This window comes from Olea europaea, chromosome 8 (assembly GCF_002742605.1).
Source record: "Olea europaea var. sylvestris chromosome 8, O_europaea_v1, whole genome shotgun sequence".
Taxonomy (NCBI): Eukaryota; Viridiplantae; Streptophyta; class Magnoliopsida; order Lamiales; family Oleaceae; genus Olea; species Olea europaea.
In genome coordinates, this window is record NC_036244.1 from 11,207,133 (window position 1) to 11,218,296 (window position 11,164).

The 11,164-nt window shown below is 34.3% G+C and overlaps 1 protein-coding gene across 1 annotated transcript; it reads left to right on the top strand.

Moving 5' to 3' along the window:
* The first annotated feature begins 331 nt into the window (after positions 1-331).
* LOC111398273 lies at positions 332-5,214 on the top strand. The gene is made up of 5 exons (XM_023025197.1): positions 332-869; positions 1,010-1,224; positions 1,337-1,360; positions 2,629-2,754; positions 5,062-5,214. Exons 1-5 carry the CDS (start codon positions 332-334, stop codon positions 5,212-5,214), a joined length of 1,056 nt encoding a protein of 351 aa, XP_022880965.1.
* Positions 5,215-11,164: the final 5,950 nt, after the last annotated feature.

An 11,164-nucleotide genomic window follows, 5' to 3' on the forward strand; every position in this document is an offset into this window, starting at 1 on the left:
ACCAAAAGCCTTATTCTCCCTTTTCTGAAACATACAATTCGGGGTGGGGGAATCACACTAATTTGAGCTGAAAATCTGAAGGCGAGCCAAATAAAACTCACACTGCACTTCCATATCAGTCTACATCCTCTAGAAACTCTTTAGAAGACACTCTACATACATTTACAGAGGCACAGAGTAAGACTAACCAAAAGTTTGAGACTATGATCACCCAAATTGTTGAAGAAAATAAGGAAATAAAATTTATATATCTGAACTAACTAATGCCTTAGCTGTAGGAGAGCATGAAAAATTCTCAGCACAAGCTCAATCGAACCCTAGGGGCTAACACATGGCACAAACTTCAGGATTAGGAGAGACCAACTTGAAGGAAATAAATGCTATAACCACTAGATCTGGAAAGGTTATAGAACCAACCTCCAAACTTAGGGAAAGTGAGAAGGATCCTAGTAGCATAGAAGAGAGCACTCCTAGTGAGGAGGCAGTGAAAAATTCGTCTACAGTGCCCTTTTCTCAAGCCCTCAAGTCGACCTCGAAATCTGCTAGTCAACATAATGAAATCCTAGAACACCTCAGACAAGTCAAAATCAATTTGCCTCTCTTGCATGTGATCTCTCAAGTTCCTACATATGCTAAAGTCCTTAAGGACTTGTGTACTATAAGAAGGAAGTACCATGTCAAAAAAACATCCTTCTTGACTGAACGTGTGAGTGCAGTAATCGAACAAAGAGTCCCGCCAAAGTATAAGGACCTTGGTTGTCCTACTGCTTCTTATATCATAGGGAACCATGAGATTGCACAAGCTCTCCTCGACTTAGGGGCTAGTGTCAACATCATGCCTTATGCTATATACTCGACGTTAGGTCTAGGTGAGATCAAACCTACTATATGGTCCTACAATTGGTTGATTGGTCCACTATTAGACCTAGAGGGATAGTTGAGGAAGTGCTAGTACAGATTGACAAATTTTGTTACCCTATGGATTTTTTGGTTTTGGATGTGAAAGTAGATGTGGATGTTAACTCCAAGATTCCCATTATTCTTGGTAGACATTTTCTCGCTACAACTAATGCTCTTATCAATTGTAGGAATGGTTTGATGAAGCTATCTTTTGGGAACATGACCTTAGATGTCAACATCTTTCACATCATGAAACAGCCTGAGGAAGATGATGAGTGTCGTCAAACATACATGATTGATACACGAGTTGAGGAAGAAGCACATGTGCTTATTGACCCCCAACCCTTTAAATTCTTTCTTTTTAAATTTTGAAATTCCTGCAAGGGATGATAATGGGAAATATGCTGATATTGATGCTACTTTTAATGATTTTTAGGATTATGTGATACCACCGAGTTTGGTGCAATGCGCCGAAAGTTGACAACGCCCTGGCTAGATGCAAGCTGAAGAAGGCAATATTAGGTCGAGCCAATGACAATAAACAAAGGCGCTGCTTGGGAGGCAATCCAAGGGGAGTTCGTTCCCTTCTCTTTCTTTTTATTTTCATTTATGCATTATCTCTAGGTTTAGTCCATATATTATTCATTGCATTTCTTTTATTTTCATTTTCTGCATCACCCTTTCCATTGAAAACTTTCAAACTTTTTATACTTCAACTCATGTGATTCACTTCGGTACTCAGGTCACTTCTTTCCTTACCTTTATTTGACAGACATGTTTTTGCATTGAGGACAGTGCAATGTTTAGTTGGGAGGGAGAGTTTAACTTAAATCTTGTTGTAAATTGCATGATTTACATGGAATTTTGGCCTAATTTTTTTTTAGTCCCCAATTCACTACAAGTTCTTGAATGACAATATATGCCACTAGGAATTAATATTGTTTATGAAAGTTTAGATGTTGAGACATTTGCTGAATCTTTTTGCACACATAAGCCTTGTGGTAAGATAGCAGTTTAACACATGTACTAGAGTAGTTTCTTGCTGAAATTTTCTCATGAGAGTTAGTGAGGATCGAGAGCCACCTTGCACTAAAATAGCAATGAGCATTCATTGATTTTGTGAATTGGAAACTCTTTTGAGAATATATGATTTGTGGTAAGATGGTGAATTACTTGGGAAATGATGAAGGTCAATTTAGGATTAACATATAAGCCTTTCAAGCCTTCATTTTCAATAATTACAATCCCTAGTAGCCATGTTGAGCCATACATACATGGATAGCCTTTTTATGTTATACATACTTCTCTACATTGGAGTATAGTCTATCCACGTATTTACCCAACTTTTTACTTGAATGCTTATTTGTGAAAAATAAAATGACAAGAGTTAATATGTGCTCAAGCAAAACACCCCTAAAAAAAAACAAGAACAAAAACAAAAAAACAAAAATTTTTTTTGATTGATTTTGGAGTTGAAATATGAAGAGTGTTAGATCAAAAGATGTAATCTATCGAGATGCTTGATTAGATGCCTAGCTACATGCTTGGAAGTCCTTGAATCTTTATATCCTCATTTTCATATAACCTAACTCAAACCACATTACAACCTTTTACATTGACCATTTTGATCTCAAATATTATTGTGGTAAGAAAGTGATGGGTTTTCATTTGATAGTACGCTTGTCATAAAATCAATGTTCGCTTGTTGCTCATTCATAAACATTTAAGCCTCCAATTTTGAGTGTATCCCTTTCTCAGCTCCATAAAGAGAAAACTGCACTAAACACGTTGATACCCATGAGTCGTAGAGCTGTACCCCTAGGTCAAGACATACTTGATGTTGCATGTGTTTGGGTTGGTGGTAAGATGGCTATGACTTGACACACACTCACACATTTGGCAAGTGTTTTTGATATCTTGATGATCATGGCATTGTTAAATTCTTGTGGTGTTGAGTTTGAAAGGGACATGGCATGTGCTTAAATTGAAATTTAATAATTTCTTTGTATCATCGACCAATCACTCATTTGCTCATTTTGCATTAAATTGCTAGGGACTAGCAATAAGCAAGTTGGGGGCGCGATAAGAGTGCAAAATATCATAATTTTCCCCTCTTAATTACTACATTCATGTTACTATTTAATACCAAAATGCACTTATTAAACTTATGCTTTGATTCAGGTAGCATTTTGGTAGAAAAATTAAAATTTAAAAGAAAAGAGCGAAAATGACAAAAATGGAAGAAAGTAAAAGTTTAGGGATCAAGTTGCAAATAATTTATAATAAGACGGGTGCTGGAATGATGATTCAAGAAATCTAGGAGTCAATTGGGTGTAATTTGAAGTCAAAAGAAGTGAAATATGACCAAAACATCTTCACAAATCAATTCCCAATTGAAAAAGTTACGCATCGATTTTCAACCTTATATTGGAACCTATTTTTTGACATGGAAAACGACAGATCTAAAAATTGATGTCCGAATCAAAGTTGTAGCCCTTTGTGTTAAATTTCTATTGCAACTTGAATCACCTCAATCGGACATTGGAAGAGAAAGTTATGACTAAAATACTAATGACAATAACCATGCGACCGCATGGTTATAAAGCCATGCGGTTGCACAAGCACCTCCAGGGAATTCCAGAGGCCAAAATGTTTCTACCATGCAATCGTAACACTTAACTGTTTCCACAAGTATTTAAACCCTAATCTCGATCAGAATCCCTACCATTCATTCTCTACCACTTTTCTTTGGTTTTTGGCTCAAAAAATCCATGGAGAACTAAACTTATTGGTGAAGCCACTAAGGAACTCGGTTAGATTTGGGAATTTTCATGTCTTTTCTTGCTTAAATGCGTTCTTTCATTGTTAAATAATTCTAAATTTAGATTTCTTATTCTTATGAACATGTTTTGAGGTTGGTTTAATTTATATTAAATTTTCATGGATCAATCACCTTTTTTTCCATCGAATAATTGAAGTACTTATTGAATTTCAATCTTCAATCTTTTGTTGGTGTGATTCTCTATCATTATATGCTTGATGTATATAATCACTTTTGGATCTAATTTCAATGGATTATTGTAGAATTATATTATGAAAGAAATCTAGATTTGGGGAATTATTGTGGAATTGAATAGGTTTGAAGGTTAAAATTTTCAATTAAAGTGTTGGGATGAAAACCTTTAATTGAGTATTCTCATGCAAAAATTGAAATTAATTGAACCAATCTAATCGAGGGAATTTTAGCGCTTCACTATTTCATATATTGATATCAAACTTTTACTTCAATTTATTTCAATCGACAAATTATTTTCACACAAATCACGACAAAAACCCTCAACTTTTGATTCTTTAAATAATTTTTCATCTCCCTGTGGATACAACACCCCAAAGCTGTACTACAATCATCGCGTTAATCTTTGGGCGTAATCATGTGATGAATTATGGGACCCTTGTATAGTATTTATAGTAACAAAGTGGTTGAGTTATTATAGAAAACGTATACCACCTATGGGATAAAACGAAGTTTGAGTATTTAGATTATATAACAAATTCATAGTCATCCCAAATAGGATACTTGGACAATGCTATCACATCAAGCCCATTGGAGTTTGAGTTGGCTAAATATTATAATAAAATAAGATAGAATATAATGGAAAAGAAATTGTAGTTGTAGCCACTTACGTGTGGTACCAACCACCAAAACTAATTAAAAATCTTGATAAAGACAACTTTTTTAATTTCAATATCTTTGGCTAACTTATCAAAATTAACTTTTTTCGAGCCAAAGAATTCTAATTAATTACAACCTTCAAAATGAGTCCAATATCGATATACCAAATCTTGTTCCATCATTATCTAATTATTTAACCTAACTAAAATAGAAATTATAATCATGTTCCATTTTAGTCCCCAACCTTTAAAAATGTAACAAATTTTTGTTGTATTTTTTCAAGTGCTACAATCTACCCTCTTTAAGAGAATTTTGTGCTCGAAATTACCTGTGTTCGAGTTCCCTATGGCCAGTCCCTAGGCTAAAGTAAAACCTTGGGCCTTTCTCTTCTTTTCTAGCTCATCATTCTTCTTTAAAGGTTCTTCTTTGCAGTTTTTGGAATTATGTCATGTTTTACCGCATCGATAACACACATGCTTCCCAAACAGATATTCACCATATGCATTCGGCTTCACTTTGGGCAGGGTGAAACGACTTGTCCAAAATTTGATCCAAAGTTAACATTCATGTTCTGTCCTTCTCCTTTCTCTCCGTTGGATCCATTCCATTTCCTCTTTGCTCAAGGCTTGGGTCCTTATTGAGGAGTTTGGTCAATTTTCAGCCTATTTCAAATTGCATAGGCAGTCTACAATACCCGACTTTAGGTGATGAATTGGTGGGATGCCAATATTCCACCAATCTCAGGACACAACCCTAGTTCAAACCTCCTTACTCTCTTTGCTTATGTGTCGACTAGGTGTGGCACATACCTAGAGACTTGTTTGAATTTTCTCTCATAATTCTCAAGCTTCATTTTTCCCTATTTAAGTTGAAAAAATGTCTCCATTTGATCCCTCAGAGCTTGGGGGAAGCATTTTCCCATCATTTCATCCTTGAATTGTGTCCAAGTCAGAGCATGTTACTGCGCTTCTATTCTAGTGTGCGACGCTAACTCCCATCAGTTGCCTGCAGCTTCAACCAACATGAATTCTACACATAATACCTTCTAAGCATAAGTGCAAGATAAATATTTGAAGATTCGCTCCATCTCTCTTATCCATTCTTCAGTTGCCCACTGGTCTACTTTGCCATAGAAGGTTGGGGATTTATTGCGATGAAACTGTTTCACAATTAAGTTGGCGTTGTTAGTGTTTGCATTTTGGGAATTATCTTTTGCTTGTTGTCTACCCAGATCTTGTACAGCCCTCAACAAATCCCTAATGACCATAGCTTGATTTTGTTGTTGTCTTCCCATTTAATAAACACAAATAAAATCTTAATTTAGAAATATTTGATAGCACAAAAATAACCATAATAATAATCTTAATGATGGCGATTTTTTTTTTCAAATCCTTATATATAGTGTTTTGTTTTAAAAAATAATACCAAATAAGAAAAAAATAAGTAATTTTTTCCTAAGCAAGCAACTAACATCTATTTCTAATTATTATTATTATTACTTTCCTTCTTTTTTGAGTCCTCAGAGTCCTCTTTTGGTGGAGTCTCATCATCTGAGGTAATGCATGATTCTGGCTCAGATTTCTAGTCAATCTTTAACTCAAGTTCTAGTTCGAACCTTGGTTCCTACTCTGATTCTAGTTCTGGTTCTAGTCCCGATAAATACTCTAGCTTGTTCTTTGAATTAGATTCATAACTCAACTTCTCTTCTGGGTCTTCCTCAGGGTTCTCTTCTAGCTTGGGTTCGAGATCGAGAGTAGAAATCCACCTATCTAGAAAAGTTTCACAATACAGCTCGAACCCGACCCTTTCTGGGTGTTCTGGAAGGTTACCTTTTAGCATTTCATCCCGAACCACAATGCCCATGTCTCCCACTGTGGGGGTAGTGTATGGATAAAATTGTTAACAACTTGAAAGGGTATAACCTCATGTTCTATACCTTTTGCCGCAGCACACCTAGCGATGACTTTCTCCACATGCTCAATAAGTGTATGAGTGGGGTTCGCTCATAATTCTTGTAGGCTTGGATAACTGCCACCCTATGGTTTAGAACAACCCTACAATTCGTTGTCTTCCTAGCTATCTCTCTAGTTCTAGCCATGTCTGTCACATACAAACTAAGTCCAATTATGTTTAATATTTTATTAATGGTAACACATTGCCTTTTATGCTCGCATAAATAATATTTAAAAATTTAGCTAATAAGTCACGCGTGGTATCATAATTATAAATTTCATGACGTGTAGAAACATGAGTCATAACTATGCCAGAAAATTAAAAGAATTCATTCCATACCCGGGATCAATTGGAGAGTAGTTCAGTGGTGAGCGGTGCGTGCTAAGAATTCTTCATCTCATCGTATGCTTAAAAATTTTCATTGTCCTAATGTTTAAAAATAATCTACCTTTATTTATATATATATTTTTTGAAATTTCCTAAAAGAGGATGCCTCTAAAAATAAAAATTTCTAAAATTGGAATTTTTTCTTAAATCTAAGATGGTTCGAAATACTGTTTTTTTTTTTTGTCTTATTGAGTTGAATATTGCGCAACCAAAAGGCTTCTAGATGAGTAGGGAGGGTCGCAAGTAGACTGCTTAAATCTCAATCTCTTCTTAGACAGTTTAGGTCTTTTTGACAAAGCATCTCAATTTTGCAAGTATGCAATTCAAGAAAACTCAAACAATAAGTGAAACATAAAATCTCTTAAGATATGAATTTTCTATTGGTAATTTTTTCCCACTCACATAGTATAGTTAAGCACATAATTATTTATAACATGTGAAATTCAAAACATGAGAGTTAAAATCACTTTAAATTCTAAACTACTATCATTCAAAATCAATTTAAACACAAACATCTATCCTTCAAAATAGGAAAAGAAAAAAAAAGTTCCATTTTTTTATAAATTTTTTTTGTGCTACTGTTCATGCACCGTTCATCAAACTTTTTTTTTATTACAAAAACGTTTATAGGAAAGTAAAATCGGGCTCTGATACCATACTGTAATTGATATGATCCGGGCTAGGCGCCAAATTCTCAATTATTTGACGATTGTTGGAGGTCAGTTAATACCAAGATTCAAGCTCATTTCCAGGCTAAAAAGGGTTGATAAAGATGGCAAATCTCATAATCAAGATTTGAAATTCAAAATGTGGGAATTAACGTGCAATGTACAAGTTCCATGGTTGGCAGGAAGAGACTAAGTGCAAAATTGGGTTTGCTCATAGCCAATGAAATCATGCAATAAATCATCGAGGTTATCGGGCTACAAAGGATGATATTTTCAAGCTTAATGTCAAGTTACATGTTAGTCATAAAGGCGAAATCATGTTAGGTTCATTGGATTCAAAGTTTTAGACGATATATGGAAAAACGGACAGTGTGGATTAAAATGGGCAAACTTTTAGCTCGAGAGTCGGATTTTTTACCATGAGTACAATCTGGAATCGTCACGAAATTCTGCACAAGGAGGAGGAGATTTTAGAAATTAAACTATGCAATTGCGTAGCTTAAAAGCCATGCGACCGTATAGGCTAATCCTGAGACAAAATTGAGGCTAACTATTTGTTCTATGCAACTGCATTGATTTATACTATGCGACCACATAAGCTATTCGTGAGACAAAATTGAGGCTGACTATTTGTTTTATGCGATTGCATTGATTTGTACTATGCGACCACATAGTATACTTTGGGGACCAAAGTTTCAATTTTTCTCGAATTTTTTATTTTGAGTAGAATTCTAATCTTTTATTATTTTTAGGACTATTAAACGTATTTTTACCTTTTTAATTAGAACCTAGGGTTTTCATATAAATAGGACTTTATTTTCTTTATACTGGAACTTTTGACATTTGAGAGATTAATACAAAGGGTTGTTTTGTTTCAAATTTCTTGTTCTTTGAAGAACAAATCGAACTTATCAAGATTTGTTGATCTTGTGGCGTTCAAAACAAATCCAAGTGAGATTTATAAATTGTGTAATTAAGCGATCGTTAATTTTACATAATAACGGTTGCTTAATTTATCGTTTGCGAATTAAATCCAAAACAAACGATTTTTGGCTTTCTTGGGATCCGTGTCAATCTAGTTGCGGGTTCGTTAGTGGCCGTGTTAACTGGTTCACATATGTAACACTCCAAATTTTTATAAACGCTGGAGTATTATGAATAACTCAATTTTCTTTTTAATAATTGCAGAACAATTCAAATAAAAAGAATTTTTTATTTTCCACCATAAATATCAATTTAAAATTAATGACGAGTCTTTGAATGAATAGAACTAACAAATAATTTAGAGACATAAAAAGAAAACCTAATGTTTATTTTCCCTTTTCCTTGGATCCCCCTAGCAGTCCGCATCACCAGTTCTCCATAGTTCCAATTGACCCAAATTAACCTGAAAGAAATTTGTAAAAGTGAGTATTTGAAAACACTCAGTAAGATACATGCAGTTTTCACACATTTATATAACAAATAAAATCTACACTTCATATCACTCTGCTCTTATTAAGTATATGGGTGACCAAACGACACACTCATCTTAGGTCTTCTTATTACCCAATAGGATTTCATCTCTCTTTTTATAAAACCCAAAGGTCAACAGCAATCCATGCATATTTAATTGAATATAAAAGTATAAGGAAACAAAAATACTTGCACAAAAGTATCTTAGTTTGTTAAATAAAATGAGCTATTGAACAAAATGGGAATGCAAATGCCCAAAATATTTTCTCTGCTTCAGTGAATAATGGTTGCAAATTAGTTTCTTGTCTTCTAATTCTCAAAAATATCCCTTCTCTCTCTCTCTCTCTCTCTCTCTCTCTCTCTCTCACGTGTGTATAAATTTTTGTGTGGTGAATTATGGGACCCTTGTATAGTACTTATATTAAAAATGGTTGAGTTATTATAGAAAATGTGTACCACCTATGGGATAAAACTAAGTTTGGGTATTTGGATTATATAACAAATTCATAGTCATCCAAAATAGGACACTTGGACAATACTATCACGTCAAGCCTATTGGAGTTTGAATTGACTAAATATTCTAATAAAATAAGATAGAATATAACTGAAAAGAAATTGTAATTGTATCCACTCACGTGTGGCACAACCCACGAAAACTAATTAACAAATCTTGATAAAGACAACTTCTTTGAATTCAATATCTTTGGCCTAACTTATCCAAATTAACTTCTTCTCGAGTTAAAGACTTCCAATTAATTACGACCTTCAAAATGAGTCCAATATCGATACACCAAATCTTGTTCCATCATTATCTAATTATTAAACCTAACTAAAATAGAAATTAAAATCCTATTCCATTTCAATCCCCAACTTTTAAAAATATAACAATTTTTTTCTTTTTTATTCTATTATTTTTTCGGGTGCTACAACCTACCTTCCTTGAATGAAGTTTGTCATCAAAATTACCTGCGTTCGGGTCTTCCTTTGCCTGTCCTTGGGCTGAAGCAAAATCTTTGGCCTTTCCCTTCTTTTCTGGCTTGTCATTCTTTCTTGAAGGATCTTCTTTGCTATTTTTTGAAATATACCCTTTTTTACCACAGTAACAGCAAACATGATTCCCAAACAAACATTCACCACTATGCATTATGTTGCACTTTGGGCATGGTGAAATGACTTGTCCAAAATTTGATCGAAGTTAACCTTCTTGTTCTGTCCTTCTCCTTTCTCTTCATTGAACCAATTCCACTTCCTCTTTCCTAAAGGCTCGACACCTTGCCGAGAAGCTCGATCAATCTCCAACCTATTTGAGATTACCTGGGCAGTCTTCAATACTCAACTATAGGTGGTGAATTGGTGGGACGCCAGTATTCCACCAATCTAAGGATGCAACCCTAGTTCAAACCTCATTACTTTCTTTGTTTCCGTGTCCACTAGTGCATACCTCGAGAGTTGTTCGAATTTTCTCTCATAATCCTCAAGCTTCATTTTTCCCTATTTAAGGTGAAGGAATTATGTCTCCATTTGTTCCCTCAGAGCTTGGGGAAAGTATTTTCTCATCACTTCATCCTTGAATTGTGTCAAATTCAGAACATGTTGTTGCGCTTCTGTTCTAGTGCACAACGCTGACTCCCACCAGTGGCTTGTAGCGTCAACCAACATGAATTCTACACATAATACCTTATGAGCATCAGTGCAAGATAGATGTTTGAATATTCACACTATCCACTTTATCCATTCTTTAGCTCATAATGGATCTGCCTTGTCATCGAAGATTGGGGGTTTATAGCGACGAAACTATTCTACAATTGAGCTGGTATTGTTTGTGTTTGTATTTTAGGAACTAGCTTGTGCTTGTTGTTTACCTAGATCTTATACAGCCCTCAACAAATCTCTAATGACCATAGCTTGGTTTTGTTGTTATCTTGCCATTTTCTTAACTCACGTAAAATTTTAATTTAAAAAATATTTGATAACACAAAAATAATCTTTATAATGGCGAATTTTTTTTTTTCAAATCGTTACATATAGTATTTTGTTTTAAAAAATAATACCAAATAAGAAAAAAATAAGTAAATTTTTCCTCAGTAAGCAAATAAAATCTATTTCTAATTATTATTATCACTGTCCT